Raw genomic sequence first — 18,826 nt, forward strand, 5'->3', positions numbered from 1 at the left:
AACATATTCCACTTTACATTATCATGACAACAGGACCATAAGAGTGAATCTTCTTCACTTGGTTTCACTTTGATTTTGGCTGATAACAGTCACATTACTTGGACTGGATTTTGCTGTGAAAAATGAGAGGACACCACAGCAGACAGGTGAATTATGATAAGGCCTCCTTGTCAGGACCCTGACAGCACTGAAGTGTAGATCATAGATCATAGAAAAAGAAAACTCATTTGAAAAAAACTTCATTGAAAATTACATTGAAATTTTTGAATGTAAAATAAAAGCATATGATGTAATGCTATGGTATAATATGAATCAGGATTTTGACAGACACGCATACTGTTAATTGTTACGATATTTATTCTGTTAGTAAATTTCATTGTAAGGCTAGAGGACACAGAAAATGTCACAGCGGGAGCAGAGCATAAATCATGGCCATACTAATTCACTGCCACACACATCATGACTGTTATCCCAGCCTTCATCTGAAAAAGAAAATCTGCATTGTTGAAATATTTCTGCATTCTGTTTCATCCATGACTAAATAGTTCACTTACACTGAGTACAGATGCGTGTAGCGGTATCTGGTGATCTTGAATGTAAACCATTTAAATTGGCTCTTTCTAAGGCTCTTTGAGTGCTAGACACTCTCCTTGACCCCTGGGGGTACACTTTAACCTGGCTGACCTCTCTAGGCTGCAAAGTGGTAGAGGACAGAATACAGTCAAAGACGGTATGAGGTCTCCGCAGGGAAGGCAAACTAATAGACGGCAAAATGAAAGGAAAAGGGGGGAGGAAGGAAGGTTGAAAGGACATGCCAAGACTCGCATGCTAAAAACAGCATATCCCCCTTTTTTCCCTTCTCATGATGGGGACAAGGAGAATGAAGTTGCCCCTGGGAATGCGTATAAGGTAAAGAAGCTCGCTGGGATTGTCTCCTGTCCGCCTATTCTCATCATTGGAGAGAACTGGTATATCGCTCTTGACTGCCTGGTGACTCTGAACAGCGTACGGTCTAAAACGGGAAGCGCGAATCCCTTTCCAGTTTAATTTGGTGGGTTTTACTGATGCACCCCCAAAGACACAACCACACACACTCCGCGATTGTAACATGAGACAGAGCTGTGGAAACCCACCGCTGTGCTTTTATGGAGTTAATGATAAACGACTGCTCTATTGGACTGGTCGTTTCAAAGTGAATCAAGTGGTATCACTCTAACATCCCCCGTGCATGCGATCTCTCACTTATTGTCGCTGGACTCCTTCGTTTCCCAGAGCCACTATTTACTTGGAGAACAATGACATACACCAGGAGATGAAACAGAGCGCCTAAATTATGACAATACATTACTGCCAGGTGCTACTTGGGGCTCCTTTAAAACATACGGAAACAGTGCAACCAGTGCATTAAAAGTTTTGTCCCTAAATATATCCGAAACAAATCTCAACACGGCAAACAGCACTCTGTTAGTGAAGCACTCATTTTATAACAAGCTTCGTTTTCAACAACAAGCCCCACTAATCCAAGCTCCCTCTGTTTTACTGAAGCTAAAAATCGCGGTGAAAGCGACCGACTGTTCTAGAGCGCTCTTTCATGCACCCGAGCCCATGCGTCAGCACTAATCCTATTGATACACAAATTATCGTGTGGACAAATAAAGTTAAAAGTCCCCACGAACACAGTTGGGCACAACTGTAAAAGGACATTACTCAACTGTCTGTGGACCATTCGGATGAGTACATGTGGAATAACCCACCCCCCTGTTAATTTTCGGTGCCTCTTTTGAATGACAGTCCTGATATGCCATGCATTTTTTATTTAGAATTGAACTGAGACGTGGATTGGACAAGTTCTTTACATCTCTTACAACAGCTATGACAGGAGTGAAATCCATTATCTCAGTTCAAAGAGCAATAAAAACAAGTAAAGCTGATAAAAAACACTTTGGTGCTGCTTCTAACCGAGCAGTTAACACGCCCGTCAGCAATTCTTTACTACTCAGTGAACACGAGCAAAAGGACTAGCCTGACAGGAGTACTGTGCGCTCCGTGACAGCTGACTATCCCTATCAGTAGCCCTTAAACAGATAAACGAGAAGTCTGTGTAAAAAGGAAAAACTATAGGGTTCATACATGAATATGAGAGACATCCTTTATTCTGGATGTCCATGAGAAAATAAAATCTTTGCCCATTACTGACTGGCTTGGAGCTCATAAGAGGAAAACTGTGCCACTGCACCTCTACCCAAACCGCTCACCCGACCATTCAGTGTGGCTGAAGTGAAGTAAACGGGGTACTTACGCACTGCCTCCTGTTTGGGGTCTAATCCGCTGGTGGTCTGTTGAATCCTTACTATTTTACCCTGCAGTACCCAGACCCGCTGGTTCGTCAGTATGAGCTCGTTCTCCAGCTCCTGAAAGAGCGAACAGGCATGTTTGGCCAGGTCGGAGAGCTGTCGTAGGGTTCGGGAAAGAACCACATTGCTGATGGTGCACAGGTCTTCGAAAAGCAATCCCTCGTCATTGGGAATGGAATGCCTACACAGTAACTGAGGTTCCACGATCCTTTTGGCAAATGGCATTATAACATGTGGTCGAATATATATCCACCCCTAAAGAAAAGAATATCTATACAAGAAAACAATCGAAAGAAAGATTTGTCCCTCCTCGCCCCTTATTCCGAAAATTCCAAATTCAGCTGCGGATCGTCCTCCATCCTTCTTTCTCTCCTTTCACGCAGACGGTCATACGCAGTTACAAAGTAACGCTCCAAAACGAACCGCTGCCCCTCTGATCATCAGTTGCCTGGCCGTGGAGTGTTTTTCAATGCTTAAAAGTAGAGGCAGCTTCAGAGAAAGAAACAAGCAAAACCAGGAACGGCGGTATCCAGTTTTAGGATTCGGACTCACTCACCAAAGTCCTGTGCGCGAGTCTCTCCGGCAGCAGGCAACTGGAGAGGACTCGTGAGAGCGGAGACGGCGGAAACACAAATCACTTAAATCGCTAAAACAGCTTTGTACTGCACTACATTCAGGCACGACACGGAAATTATGTGTTTTGTTTGTAGAACAGAAATATGTGATCCATGGGTAATTTAAACGCGTGAAAATATGGTTTCAACGCGAAGCGTTGCCAAGAAGAAAATGATGTTGACTACTCGCTTCAAAAGCGTCTCGTCTCTGAATACTGAGTGGATGGAAAGTGGATGTGCATGTTGACTGATGCATGATAAGCATTTGAAAGATACGAAAGTTCTCCTGAGGGGAGAAGCATTCAAGTGATGTCCTCCAGGACTGAGTGGCCAGTGCCGTTATCTCTTTCCCGGTTAGTGACATTCCTGTTGTAACTCGTCATGTGGAGACCACTGTGCCTCTATCACATTCGCTGAGTGAGTGTTTTTCATAATCCCGGCTGGCGGGGACTACAGTTAGAGGAGATGTCCATCTAATACCTCCCCCGTTACACGGCTGCTGTCCGCTCCAGAACAGCTATCGCTGCAAAGCTCTGATCTGATAAAAGGGCACCGTTAGACATTTCTGAATGGTTTGGTAGTCTGTATGGATTGCTATGTCCACACAGACTACCAAACCATTCACAGATGTCTTACGCTTTTCATCAGTTGCATTTTCATCATTTTTAGTTTGGCATAAGTCCATTCTTATTATATCTTATTTGTATGTCCTTTCAACAGCCAGGTTTTCCAGCCAGTTATACGTTTAACTGGCTGGACAAAGTACAAGTAAAAGCTGAATCAACAATTAAAAGGCAAAAGTTGAAAAGTAAAAGTTGCACCAACAGTTTTATTAATTCTTTTATTTGTATGCATGTTATTACTTCTGAAAAGATTTCCCCAGACATTTCAGATTGCTAAAATAATGGATCCTGTGCTTATGTTTTACGAGCACACACTGTTCTGTGTACACTTACCAGCTTTTAATCACTGCGGGTCAGTAACTCAGAGCACGTGAGTTTCCGTTACTATTTAGTTAGTCCCTCTAGTGGTAGAATGTTTCTGACGATGCACCAGGACATGGATGTACGGCAGCGAATTATCATACCCGTCCAATATACCATAATAAATTGTGATGTTCTTTCAGTGCGTTTACGCTCTACGCAAACACAAAAGCATGTACTCATACGTGTAGTCATACATAGATCAAAGTTACGATCATGAATACTTCACCTCTTCACCTCAGATTTAGCACAGTCTGGAACAGCAAACCTATACTGAAAAAGGTACTGTGTCAGTTCTCTCTAGATCAGAATAAACTGATCTATCCATGATTTAAAAAATACATAGAATGAGGATGGGATGTTGTCGCCAGGACTTTGATTGCATTCACCATTTCTTCCTATCAGCAGGAAGACTATAATTTAGCAGAAAACTCCTGCTAATGCAATCCTGTCCTTCTCTGAAAAACAGTGGGGGACATTCAGCATCCCTGCTCTTTCTCAAGGTCCTAGTGCTAGGGTGTGGAGGGGAGACAGGGGTACTGTTTTACAAAACTTTGGGTTTAAGTACTTTGCTCAAGGGTTGAGGCATAAGAAGCAACAGTCCTAAATTTACATCTCTGGCTAGCCTTCTTGAGATTTTAAATAGAAAACCTCCAATTCCTTGTTTGGAGCCCTAACCTAACTTTCTTGTGCCTTAGTGGCTCAAGACCCACTCTTACTGAGCCTTGGAACTACATCCACTCAAACACTGAAAAAACAGAAAGTGTCTGCAAGGGTTAAACATCTAAGATATTATGTTAATCTTGAAGAACATCGCAAACGTTCGAAAAGGGGGTTTCAACAGAAATAGAACATGGCCACATCATACTAGCAGTCATCACGTGTAACCAGATGACAGTCATGTTGGAACATGATGTTCTAATTTAGCATGACATCAGCGTAGCATATGCAGTAAATCTGGAGCTCAGGGGACATGACATGGACATGGAAGGAACATAACATGGAGAAGTTCATGTTTATCTGAGCATTCGAGATGACCAGACATTCACACACGTACCTACACTTTCAAACATGCTAATACTCACTCGAAGCACCTTCATACACACTGAAAACTCACTCAAATGCCTATTAAAAACAATTCTCTGGCTGGATCCACCTTTCTGCTGGTTTAGGCTGTATTGCTAACAATGTCATTGTATGTCTTTTGTGCACATGGTTCCCGGGTCAAAATTAGTTCTTAATATGGACAGCTGCACACAGAAATACATCTGACTTCTAGGGCCACAGTTGAACAATGTTGCCGTAGATGTACAAGCCTTCTTCTGTTGGTTTGCTTAGTTTTTTTTTTTCGTTTAACTCACCCTGAAACTTATCTTCCTTATGTCCTGCAGCCATACACTTATTTGGATTCTTCATGTACTGATTAGGAAGGCAATGAACCCACTATAATACCAGAAGGACATTAAAACAAGGAAAACCATTCTGTGATGACTTCAGTGATGCAGCCGTAAGGCTGGGCATATTTCTTTTCTCTAGGTTTTGGGGGCTAGAGATGAAAGAGAGATGGTTCCCCAACCAGTTGAATCAATGAGTAGCTCATGATACTCGACAGAACATGCTTCATTCGGAGGTTAATTGGAATAATGGTTGTTACTCTCGTTCCAAATTAAGAACTGCAACTGATGGACCACATGGTCTTTTGGCTTCTTGAAATCCTTATTCAGAATGAGCAGACATCAGGGCAGGACAAAATTAAACAGGCAAGTTGACTGGAGAGAAGGCTATAGAAGTGGTAGTCCATTTAAGAGCTATGGCATGGGCATGGCAAGCATTTCAGCTTGGGGAGCTATATTTCTGGCTCTCAAATTTGAACAATACCAAGGATTGAATAAGTGGGTTGCCATGTTCCCAGGCTTCTCACACTGCCAAAGAGTCTGCAGCTGTTTGGTATTACACATGAAGACAAGGATGCTAACATTAGTGTGGTAATATTAGAAAAAGGGGGACTTGAGTTGAGCTCAGGATATGTAGATTCAATTGATATGAGCTGAGGCTGGTTTGTGAACATGAAGAGTTGGCAAAAGTGTAGATACTGTCAGCAAATGGAGGTTATTTTGGGCATTGCTGGTGGGTGTGTAAGGATGGGGGGTGGTTGTGGTCAACAACCCAACACCCTTTGACCTCCCTAAGAGACTGTGGCTTTTGTTACAGAGGTATGTATGTGAGTCTAAATATGTCTGCATGAGAGAGAGTGTGTGTGTCTGGATGTGTCTATATATGTTTCACTGTGTGTTGTGTGTGTGTGTGTGTGTGTGAGAGAGAGAGAGAGAGAGAGAGAGAGAGACAAGGGGGTGGAGACAATGTGGCCGAGAATGTGCACCTTCTAGTTTTGAGGGGTAAAGGAAGCATGAAAGGAATCCTCCTTGAAAGCCTCTGATCTGCACGCTAAATTAAGATGTCTCACCCTCTCATTTCCACAGAGCTCCTCATAAAAACAAGATGACACAGTTGAACATAGTAATAAAACGATAGAACCAAGAAGGTAACAAAAAGGGTCAATAAAACCGCACGGTTGAGACCTTGAGGCCCAGATTTGTGATTGGAGTGAAGGGACCATTTCTGTGAGAAGCCCTGAGATGTGATGGCTGCTGTCTTTCAGAAAGTGAGTCTGAACTGGCAATGAACTCTGGTAAGGCTGTTTATGGACTGGTATCCTGACAGAAAAGAGAGGACAAAAAAAACAAAAAACAAACAACTCGGCTCGCGCATGTGACCTAAATCCTTTTGCATCCATACGCTGTATGTGTGTGTGTGTGTGTGTGTGTATCTGTGTGAGGGGGGATGGGACTCCACTGACGGAGGGAGGTATTAAATATGAATCAGAAACGCACCCCGAGGGTCCCGACGTATGAATCTGTTTGGCTCAGTGGAGGTTTCAGTGACGCGGAGGATGTGACGTGACTTCTTTCATCCTGGGCGATGAACTCGGTTTGTGCAAAGCGGAGAAAAAAAAAAAAATCAACACAGCATCAGTTCCCCACAGCTCCTAATTACCCTCACCATTTTGCCTTTCTTCCTCTGTTTTTTTTTTGGGGGGGGGGATATATCTTGTGTACAGTCCCACTTGGAGAGCTTTTTCTATCTCAATATTTTGAACTCCTGTGTGAAAAATGTCTCTGCTTTGTGCCCTCTCAGGTAACAGGCAGCTGACTGGCAACGCTGTTGGCCCTGTGCCATGTCCTCCTCTTAGCCTTTCTTGATCGCTTTTTCCCTGACTCCCTCTCCAGCCTATCGCTACATGGATTTGTTTATGTCTTCACATTCAGTTGTGTTGTATCAAACTGTAAATTTTTCATTTTGATTGGGATTACATATTATACAAACACACCTGCTAAACCAAAACGAGTTCTGTCCCTTTAATGTATTAAAATGACTTAGCAACCCATGTTGCAGATTAGGTCTTCTCCTAACTCCCTCCATTTTAGCACTAACCTGACAATTACAGAATTATATTTTTTCCACCGATGCATATCCTTCCCCAATTCATAACTTGCACTGCCTGTTAATGTAAATTTACTTGTGTTGACTTGGTGAGAAACACAAGGCGATATTAAATCACGGAACTGTGCTTCAGAAGAATCCCCAGCCCTCCATTCAACACCACTCTGTGTGTAACAGAGAACAAGAAAAATGATGACACACCCAGGAGATGCCTAAATCTACTCTATTGTCTTCAGACCTCCCTGTTTTTAACACATTTTATATCTACACAGAGGTCATGGGAATCCAATATCACTTAAAGAAAAAAAAAAAAAGGTTAGCAGTTGGCGAACAGGTGTTTGAGAAAGAAGATGCTGGTATCAGGAGTCCTATATCAGGTTTTCTACCATGTTGCCAGTTGGCGAACAGGTGTTTCTTCTAACTAGGAGAAGTGCTATGCTGCTAAAATTTAATTTGCAATTTAAAAGGGGTATTTTGAATTCATGATTAAAAGAAAACATGGAAATGGAAAGGTTTCAGAGCTTAAAAAAAAAAACCAAAAAACAAAAATGATATTGAAAACAACAGAAAATTCAAATGCTGGAACAAGTGGTTTCACTCTCTTAAAGACCAATTAACACTGGAGAAACTGATGGACGTTAAGCAATTACCTCATCTCCATTCGCAGCCACTCACTCTTCATGAGATGTGGCAGAAATAATCATTTGATGACATACTAAGCTCAACTATAACATATATGTGTGTTGTGTGTGTGTGTGTGTGTCTGTGTTTCAGTCAAAGAAGGGAACATGTTTGGACACTCACTGAATATTTACACTAAGGAACTTTTGGAGCATTAATTATCAAATTAACCAAATGAGAGTCTAGTGATTTTGCAGACGTTTTGCACAATATCTGTGTTAATATACAAGTCCAGGCACAACACACAGCTCCTCACACTCTCACATACACCACAATCTTTTTATTAATACAGACACTCCTACACCTGCACACCAATACACACACAAACACACACACACACAGTGTTCAATGGGTGATAAATCAAAAATGACATGGCCTCAACAGGCCTGTGCTTCATCAGTATTTTACAGAGAAAATATTTACCACATCGCTTCATGAACAGACAATGTTTTTCTTCTTCTTCTTCTTCTTTTTCTCTTTTAACTATTCATAACTGATTATGTGGTGTTTCCATTGGTACGGTTGTTTTACAACTTCTTTTTGATCACATAATATATTTTATCCTCAATAATCACAGGTCATCATTAATTTTAAGTTTGATTTGATTAAGGGAGGAAAAGATTGGAAACCCCCCCCCCCCAAAAAAACTAGTGGGCAAGAAAAAAAAAAGACAGAAAAAAAGAACTAAATTGAAAATACGTTTGCATGGCACGCAACCCAAGAGTTTAATTTACTCCGAAGCATTTAAGACACACACATTTTTAAACAGACATAACTACAATTTGCTGTAAATAGTTGTCAGATGTCACTCAAAATTTTACATTCATCAATCTAGTTACGATCTATAAAACATATATTTGCATTTCCATACCAAATATTTCTGTTATTTGGATCCAGAGACATGAAACATATCTGCTCAATCCTTTTTTTTTTTAACAAAAAAATAAAATGCATTCTTTGTCAGATATTACACAGTTACTGCCCCCATACAACCACTCATTCAATCCTAAAACACACATATATACGCACACAAACACACACACACACACACACACACACACACACACACACACACACACACACACACACACTGGTACATGGAGACCACATCCACATCATGTAACATGCCTACCAAGAACATCTAATCTCAGAATTATTCCCATGCCTTAAACAGAGACAAAGGACAGACAGTAATGTTTAGGTCAGAGAGGACAAGTGTCTTCACGGTAGTTAGTGTCAGCTTAGAAGCTCTAGCACTGGATTTCCCTCACACACTTTAAAATCTTCCCCAATCCAAACACAAGACAAAGCTGGACAGATTCAATCCTTCAGTCATTCTTGTGGATTACTACACTGTTCAACAAAAGCATTTTGCTCCAGCCTTCATCTACTACAATTTCTCAGAGGTTCCTCCTGAACACGACTGACTAAATCAGTAGCAGATGTAAAAAGTTGTGCCAAATGTTTGTGTACATTTCAGCTCTCGAAGAGACAGGGGTCATCTGGCCGTGTCACACATAAACACACTCATTTGTGCTTTCAGCTGAAAGTTGTCTTGATTAAGAGACAATGACGGGGCCAAGTGGGCTAAGGAAAAGGAATACCAACAAAGTTAAAAAACGAACATTAAGAACGTTACAGTAAAGAGCCAGCTACAGTGCATAGGACGAAACATTTAAAGAGAGACAGGGGGACTGTGGGTAGAACAGCGGTTGATGGTTGCAGGTGTAGGTCTCATTCTTTCCTTTTTTTTATTATTTGGCCATTAGTGCATCTTCTTCTTCTTCTTTTTTTTTAATTTTTTTTGCTTAAAACACACAGACAAAGCATCACAAGGTTTCAAACGTCAGTCAACACACTACCCCAAACGATTGACATGTGCCTTTCTAGGACAGTGTTCTACAGAGCCCTAAACTTGGTGTTAGGGTGCTCCATGCCGGCGCAGGGCACCCAGACACACGTGTGCATAAGACAGGATTCTGAAGACAGTTTTTCTGGGAGGCTAAGTCCCAATGCAGCAGGAATCTGAATATTGCCAGTGCTATGTAGATGTCATGGGCCGAAGCATCTCCAACTGTGACTCCAGAGTCATCCTCTCCTTGTGAACTTCCTGAGAGAGAGAGAGAGAGAGAGAGAGAGAGAGGGGGGGGGGGAGAGAGAACAAGAGAGAAAGAATGTTTAGCTGAACCGAAATCAGTCAGATATGATCCTAGATTGTGGCCTTCCTGAAAGATTGTGGCTCTTGACTTTACAAACCAAATCAAACTATCCGATTTCAGTTTTTCAAGGCCCCGAGGGTTACCTGTTATGTTAGGGCAAGGTTCAGACATGAATATTCAGACAGCTCTCTGAGATTACTCATCACTAACGACTTGAGGAACATCCAAATCAAATTAAACAAACTGTTAGGAAGCACAAACACACGTCCACTCACACACACACACACACACCACTTCTTTCTATCACCCCCCAGGGGAATGAAAGTGCTGATCGACATCCATCATCTACAGCGATTCACTGCTAAACCAACATTCTCAATGAATGGAGGTCACAACCCCAGAATAAGAGTCCTGAGCTACAACAGAAATGAGTCATTTTATACGTCCCATAGCCCCGTTTCTGTTGAAATTTTTAACCTCCAATCATCACCTCGTCATCTACATATCAAATATCTCTAAAAAAAAATATTCACATTTGAGTAGAAAGTAGACCAGGTGCAGAACTGTTAAATTGCTGTATTCCATTTTATCTCTCCGGAGAGAATAACATCAGGCAACTGACTGACTTGTGCCTCTGGAAACAAGAGGTCAGTTATTCTATTTTATTCAATACAATTTGAGTTATTACAACTGCTGTAAACCTGTTAATCTCTCCTTCTCTCTCTCTCTCGCTCTCTCTCTCTCTCTCTCTCTCTCTCTCTCTCTCTCTCTCTCTCTCTGCTGGAATTCTCAGCCTGGTGAAGTTCAGCAGATTGAGCAGTCAGCATGTGCCTGTGCAAGCAGAAGGTTTCTGGTTTGTTCCTCTGCGGAGCTGATCTGAGTGAAATGAGTCCGGACTCAGACCATCACTGATTTTACAGTACTGAGTCTCAGCAGAAAATAGCGTGACATGGTTAGCGTTCAAAGCGTCATGGGATATTTATGTTCTCAAAGCCTTGCCGAGTGAATCTTGATACTGTTCAGATTCGGGTTCTTTCTAAATCTCACTTTCGCCTTCAAAGGCGAGGGTGACGCAATCTCAGGGCTTCGGTAGGGTATTTTGAGAATGGCCGAAGTCTACAAACAGACAAGTAGTCATTTAGCAGAACTCTCTTAAGGTGAAACTCTCTCTCTTTTGTGTGTGTGTGTGTGTGTGTGTATGTGTTTTAGAAATGATTGATAACTGAAGCTGCTCACCGTGTTGCAGACAGGATGCTATCACATATGCTTTAGTCTGTGTGAATGACTTTACAGAGGACATACTCTATGCATATTGGATACATGACAAGGAGAGAGCGAGGATTGTGAGTGTGTGTGCATGAAGGGACAATCAAGGGAGAACCACACCTTTAGCTGTTGTTGTAGTTCGCTGTTGAGGCGTGTCAGCACCGCGTTGGTCTCTTTATTCTTCCTGATGGCTGTCTGGATCTCTCTCTTCTGTCTGGGAGGTAGCCTGACACAAATAACATCAGTCTGTGTGAGTGTGTGGTGTTTGTAAGAAACATAGGCACTCAACTATAGGGGGATGCACTTTCAGAACAAGGCCGAGAGCATTCAGAAGAAAGGTTGCTCTTAATAAACCAATAAATTAACAATTAATAGCTGGTAAATGTTTGACTTGGATTACATTCTGAATCAGAACATCAGCATTAAGTAAGCACTCTGTATGTGGTCAAATACTTGCTGACACCTGAATTTCAGAATGGTTGTAAAACAGATTTCAACGTGTTTGGAACAACAAAGTTATCAAAACAACACATTCTGAAACAAACCTGAAAACCCTCCAACAATCAGCCCTTTGGGAATGGGTTTTGACATTTCAGTAGAATGGGTCCTTCAGGAATGGGTCTGGACCTGTTGACCAATCCTGGTCTTACGAGTCTGTTGTTTTTGTTTGAGCCAATCAAAATCCTCACCTTCACTAACAACACTCAGAGACCTTATCCACACGTGTCACAGCAGTTTTGTTGTGTAAGCAATTGTGTGTTAACACTATTCAGTACGCTATGAGGTCAGACATGGGCGTTTAAAACTTAAAGAAGAGCATTCATCCGAGTTAACGCAAAGCCAACCTAGTGTGTGCTTGACGAATGGCTTTTTAAAGCACTTCCTTATCTCGAAACCATCACACTGAGGCCCAGCTTCCATCTGAAACAATACAGAAATGTGTGTGTGCATGTGCGTGTGCGTGTGTGTGTGTCTCTTGATTTACAAATAGAGCTTAAATTTTCCAGATTTTGTAAAATCCATGAGTGATTCATGATCTGAATTTATAAGTTTGTATGCAAATATACCTTTGTGTAGGTTTGGTCACTGAGCTTGTGGAGGTAAAGGGTGTGGTCAAAGGGGGAGTGACATCCAGATTCTGGCTCTCTGGGCGGAGTTTCCTGCGGACAGGCTTCTGAGGGGCATGGCTTTGAGGTATCACTACAGGGTCCTGTGATATGTTTAAAAGAACAACATCAGAGCAACACACACACACACACACACACACACACACACACACACGCACACACACACATTTTCATACGTTCTCACACACACATGTATACGCTCACACACACGCGCACGCGCACACACACACACACACACACACAATGGTGCGTTGAGAGCTGTTGGGAATTGTGATGTAGGAAGAGGGTCAAAAATTACTGTTTTTGGCTGTCCCAAGTCCTCTGTGGTGGGGCTGGACCTCTGCAGAGGACCCTTGGTTTCTGTTCTTGGTGGAGTCTCCTCCTGTGGACAAGCATGGGGGAGTATTGACTGTTGAGTATACTATATTCTTAAAGGGTCAGAGGTCCTAACCTCTTCCATAACTGATTGGCACTGCTGTGCAGAAAAGCTGTCAGCACACTGCCAAATAATAATAAGCAAATCCTTAGTGACCTGTGGAAAAATGGTTTAATGCTTACACAGAAGAAATGCGAGGGGAAAAAATAAGTAAAGAAATAAACACTAATATTATAGAAATATATCAAAATACACTTGATTCCTAGACCTCCTCTGATCCAAACCACTTGATTCTTGTGCTTGCCCTCTGTGGGCCTGAACTCAAGACAGTCCTGGAATGATTGGAAGTCCGTCAGTTGTCCAGATTTTATTTTAGGAAACCCATGAGGAGAGCACGTAATCTGAGTGACATATCCACTGCCTGTCAGATTACCAGATTGTTCTGCTAGAAAGACAAATTATGAGCTCTCTAAGGGGAGTTTGAGTGATTATCTCTTAAAAAGAGATAGATAGCTAGATAGATAGCTAGATAGATAGCTAGATAGATAGCTAGATAGATAGATAGATAGATAGATAGATAGATAGATAGATAGATAGATAGATAGATAGATAGATAGATAGTCTCTTTTTGCCATGCAAGCAGTATTCACATGTAGATTTGAGTCAGTTAAAGACATTTCGAAACCGATGTGGATGAAAAAACAGAATGTGAGGTAGGGATTTTATGAAAAAAAAGCAGGAGTAAGGGAAGAAGAGGGCAGAGGAAAAGTAAATAGGCAGAGAAGGCTATCCGAGAATATGATATTTCACTTATACTATATAAATCAAACACTTTTCTCTTCTTTCTAAGATTTTCTGTGAGTCCGATTTGACAGACTGAAGATTTACTGTTGGGAGCCCGGGAGCTAGGAGATTGTGGTCTCTCCCCCTGCAGTTGCTCCGTTGCTCTGGTTGTTCTGGAGCTGAAAAAAATCCTGAATTCCTGAGCCAGTACATTGTAATCTATATTACAAACCAACCATGTACATGGTGATCAGAGCATCTGCATATGTCTAAAACTTTGGAAACATCATGCAAACATTCAGTGGTTCTCCCAAATTAAATCCATTTGTCCTTTCAAACTTGCAGTTGCCAGGGAGGGAGATGCTCTGAACCAGGGAGTGGGGTAATAGCAAAAGCAGAGCTGTGGTACAGTAAAATTTGGCTCTAAAAGCAGAAAAAAAACATCTTGATTTGCTGCCCACCGACTAGCAGAGCACGCTAGTAAAAAGCTGTGTGCTGAGTTATGACCTCTGTTTAAACATATAATGGTGAAAAGGGGCAGACGCTGTTGAAAAAAAACTAAAAAAACAAAAAAAAAAACAGACCTCATTGTCGTAATTCTGGAATGTGTAACTGTTTCACATAAGAGATGTTAGGGTTATTTTCTGGATAGTGGTATTGAATTTCAAGGTGAGTGGCCAAGAAGCACCGAGTGGGTATTTTTCACCTCAATATGTTAAGATCGCAAAAAGCTTCACACACTTGTACAGTGCACAAAAACCATCGCCATCTGGTGGTCATGGTATTTAATAGCAGGTTCAAACCACCACACTATACACCCTATGGCTATACACCCTCAAAGTTTTCTCTAGTTCTGTATAAAATACACGCTACATTCATACACACACACGCACGCACACACACACACACACACACACACACACACACACACACACACACACACACAAACACACTTAACAACAAAGGATAGGGTGTGATCAGGTCGTGTCCTAAACACTTTTCTGGCAAAATGCCCAGAAAACTCTGGAATACTAACTTTCCCCCAAAACTTCCTGTCATCTCATTTCCAGTCTCACACTGATGACAACTCTGTTCTCTCTGTGAAGGACAGAGAGCACTGTATCAATTTTTAAACACCAGAATTCACTCTGGGTCGCAGTAAGAGCTTAAACAGCTCAACCATGTTGACAGCACCAAGGAATGTTCTGGCATTCCCAGCATTAAGGGCTCTGAAACTTAAAACCACTACAAACTTAGCAGCAGAAACAGGGATCAGGAAACATATCAAGTCAAGTTCTTAGACAGGGTTCTTCTGCATACACCACAATATATAGGTATATAATGATAATAATGATATAATGAGTTTGCGATTGGCACTATTATATACGTGTGTGTGTGTATGTATATATATGTATGTATATAATAATTCATGACATATATAACCCTCAGTATTGAATTCCGGATAAAGTCCTTTTTGTAGTCCACATGCAAAGTATTTTAATGTGACATGCAACAGTTGGTTTGTCAAAAGCACAAGAACTCCCTCCCAGCTTATTCCCCAGATTTACATGCCCATCAGCTTCTGATTTTCTCTGCTATTATGGTGGGTATTCGTATTAGGCAACTTTACATTGATGGCTGTTAGAACAGAAGAAGACTTTATTTGAGTTAGGACTTTTATTTCAGCTTGGAGTTCAAGCTTCAAATGATCTGATTCGTTATGACTACTGTCTGACAAATGTCAGACAACACAGTCTGCTTTTCCTAAAAAGTCAGTCTGATCCATCACAAACCAACAAAGTCCCTCAGAAACCTCAGACACTCAAGAGGAATAGAATTCCTGCTCTTCTGTTTCCTTTCATTGCAAACCTATTTCCATTTTTGCGCCCTCCCTCTGTCTCTGTCTGTCTCTCTCAAAGAGCTGACCTGAGAGCTACTATCACACTCAGTTAGTGATTTTAAATCAGACATAAATACACACGTCTTCCCACACAGGAATCCACGCAACTGCAAACACTTACTTAAGACTCATCGCTTTATCCTGGAGAGAGCAGACAAGTGAGGACGAGTTTGCGTGTGTGTGTGTGTGTGTGTGTGTGTGTGTGCATGCGTGTGTATGTGTGCATGAGAGAGAGAGAGAGAAAGAGAGAGAGAACTAGAGGTTCAACTGTCAGATTAAGTACCAATTTCACTGAAGGTTCGGCACCTTCTCATATTCCTTCCACAAAGTTAAAATAATAAGAAAATCAAAAAATAAGAAGAAAATAAAAAGAAACAATATATGATAAAAAACTGACGGAGCATGAAAAAAAAGAGAAAAAAAGCAAAAGAATTCAACACGTTGGCTTTGCTTTCATGATTATCCCGGGGGCACTTATCATGAGGGAGACAGAAAACAAAATGATAAGAAAGATAAAAAGAGTAATGTATGAAAAAAATAGGTGTGCTGCCACCCTGATCCATCTCTCAAACTCAGCTGAGGAATGACATGAGAAGAATGAAAGGAGAGTAAGCTGACAAGGTGAGAGGTTCAAAGGACTAAAGGGGGGGGTATGTGTTTATATAGTTGCATGTGAGAACTGGGCAGGTTAGTGTTTCTCAATTACTGCTGAGAACCCATGGAAGAATCCTATGGTCTGTCTGCACACACAGACAGGCAGGCAGACAGATAGACAGACAGACACATACACACACACACTATGTTGAATATATATCTCAAGGTAAGCTTTATAAACATTTGACCAAAGGAGCCTTTCTTTTCTCAAAGAAATAAAACAAACAAACAAAAATGATCAATTTCTTTCCACCATCTATTTAAGAACATTTTTACACACTGAGAAAAACACCACTATAGCACACGAGATATGATTCATCTGTGTGTTTCATCTCACAGTTTCAGGGGCTAGGACGAATTAATTTCATACAGGTATCAAATTTTACCTCATAATTTGCCAAAAGTCAAATGTCTGAACTGTAGAACAGTTAAAGAAGGGTCATAAATTTGACAAAAGGCTTGTGGCATTAACCTTTGACATGTCATTTGGGGTTTCAATGGGAAAATGGTGATGACCACTGTACAAACAGCGCCACTTGAAAGCCTCCATTTGATCTAACACGCAGCAGGCATCTACAAAGCTTAACAGGTAAAGATTTTAACATAAAGAAAACAGGACAAAAACTCAAATTGTCATGCCTGCAAATGTAATATCTCAAGGTGTTGTGATATAAGAATCCAAGAGGCCCTACTGTAATAATTCCAGAACTTTCTGACTGTGAGATGCGTGGGGAGAGAAACACGAGACGGCTTAAATGATCTCTTGCTGTGAATCTAAAGGGTATGAAGTGAAAGGTTAAAGAGAAGACAGATGTTTAGGTTTCAGCTTGCCCCCTGTAAATCTCACTGAGCCATCTTAGAATTCTAAACTTGTGAGAAAACTGGGGTATGTCTCTGAACCCTAATCTCCGAAACAGTGCATAAATCACATACATATCCTCCGCAACACACACCAATTATACGACGCTGTTGATGTTTTGACGCTCAAAAACATTCCTCACTGATCCAATTCTGCACACCTCACCTCATCTCTTGGAGACGTGTCATATATATTTGAGATGTGAATTATTTGATCTTTGTCAGTGTGAGTTACTTCTGCTCTGCTCACCTCTTCTCTGAACCTGCTGAAGTCAGCAAAGTCAGGCTGCTGCACAGTCTTCTGGGAGCTCTTCTCTGATGGTAGTAGGAAATGATGGAGCTGTAAAAATAAGTAAAACAACTCTGCTTTTAGCAGTTCTCTCTTCTCTTTAGCGCTTCTTCCTGATGAATTGATGCAGAACAACAACAACAAAATCTCCTCCTTCAGATCATAGATGCTGTACAATATGACACCTTGACTCCAACTGCCAGTGGTTAATGTTGCTGTTGAAGATGGTACATAAAAATGTGTGGCGTCTGGGTATTGCTCTTTTGACTAAAAAAAATGTAAAAACGAATGTAAAGCAGGTCCCTTATGAAAGAAATGTGATATAAACTTTTGGGGGTTAAAATTCTAGCTTTGCCACACTTGCTGACATTTACACACTTGGTTGCAGTCCATGTCACAGCTCATCAGTGGTCACTAATGGTCAGGCAAACACACAGCTGTTGTTATTACTGTGTGAATACAGCTCTCCTCATTATGCCACACAGGGATGCCACTCAGGATGCCAACACGAGCCATGTGAGCAACTTTATCTTGCAAGTGCAACTTATGCACAAATATCCATAGCAACAAGATCTCAGATTACTGCTAGATAAATTGGGCAGAAAAAAAAAAAGATTTGGAATGAATAAATGTGTTAGGAGTATGTTTCTCTTATAACACCCCTTAGAAAATTCTAGCTAGCTAAATTGGTTAATGTACCTGTAGAAGGCTCTACAGCAAATCTGATTTCTTTAAATGGCTCGTGGATGAGGTATGACACATGTAAGTTTCTAGACTGGAAACAGTAACGGATTTTGGATGTGTGAATGGTACGAGGTTTTAGATGTGTTACCTGTGTCGCTGGAGGTCTGGGGGGAAGAGCTGGAGGGTGAGGTAACGAGCCACTCCTGACACCTGAGTGAGAGAAAAATCATAAAACATTTGTTTGTAAGAGGCATGTTATGGAAGATTTTGCCATAGTATTTAGAGTGCTCCTTTACCAGTACAAACAACTGATCCATTTCTATACTGTTTCCTCTGCCCCAATGAGCATACTGGATTGTTTAAGCTGTTTAGTACAGGAACTTCTATTGAAGTGTTCACTTAAGCTAAAACAATTGTTAACAGCACTCTGTCACTAAAATCAGACAAAACACAAGCAATGTAAATTCAACTTGTGCAATTATCCAGTTCCCATCTTTTAAATGGAAAAACAATGGGAAATGGTCCACACCTATTTTCATAGGAACATTCCGTTATATATTTGCACAGGGCTGTTGACACTATTTTCATGTGTTACCA

General features: G+C 41.2%; 2 protein-coding genes across 2 annotated transcripts in view; both read right to left on the bottom strand.

The window, feature by feature from the left end:
• nhsa (Nance-Horan syndrome a (congenital cataracts and dental anomalies)) overlaps window positions 1–2,579 on the bottom strand; it is a 72,249-nt gene extending 69,670 nt beyond the window's left edge. Inside the window, exon 1 of the mRNA XM_030786896.1 lies at window positions 2,300–2,579. Coding sequence (XP_030642756.1) covers window positions 2,300–2,579 — 280 coding nt within the window. The remainder of the gene's footprint in view (window positions 1–2,299) is intronic.
• A 7,006-nt stretch (window positions 2,580–9,585) lies between these two features.
• Window positions 9,586–18,826, bottom strand: part of reps2 (RALBP1 associated Eps domain containing 2) — a 29,134-nt gene continuing 19,893 nt past the window's right edge. Inside the window, exons 14-19 of the mRNA XM_030786898.1 lie at window positions 18,378–18,439; window positions 17,492–17,596; window positions 12,984–13,025; window positions 12,626–12,768; window positions 11,679–11,784; window positions 9,586–10,243 (exon numbers count right to left, since the gene is read on the bottom strand). Coding sequence (XP_030642758.1) covers window positions 10,175–10,243; window positions 11,679–11,784; window positions 12,626–12,768; window positions 12,984–13,025; window positions 17,492–17,596; window positions 18,378–18,439 — 527 coding nt within the window. The 3' untranslated portion in view covers window positions 9,586–10,174. The remainder of the gene's footprint in view (window positions 10,244–11,678; window positions 11,785–12,625; window positions 12,769–12,983; window positions 13,026–17,491; window positions 17,597–18,377; window positions 18,440–18,826) is intronic.

Source organism: Chanos chanos, chromosome 10 (genome assembly GCF_902362185.1).
Source record: "Chanos chanos chromosome 10, fChaCha1.1, whole genome shotgun sequence".
Lineage (NCBI taxonomy): Eukaryota > Metazoa > Chordata > Actinopteri > Gonorynchiformes > Chanidae > Chanos > Chanos chanos.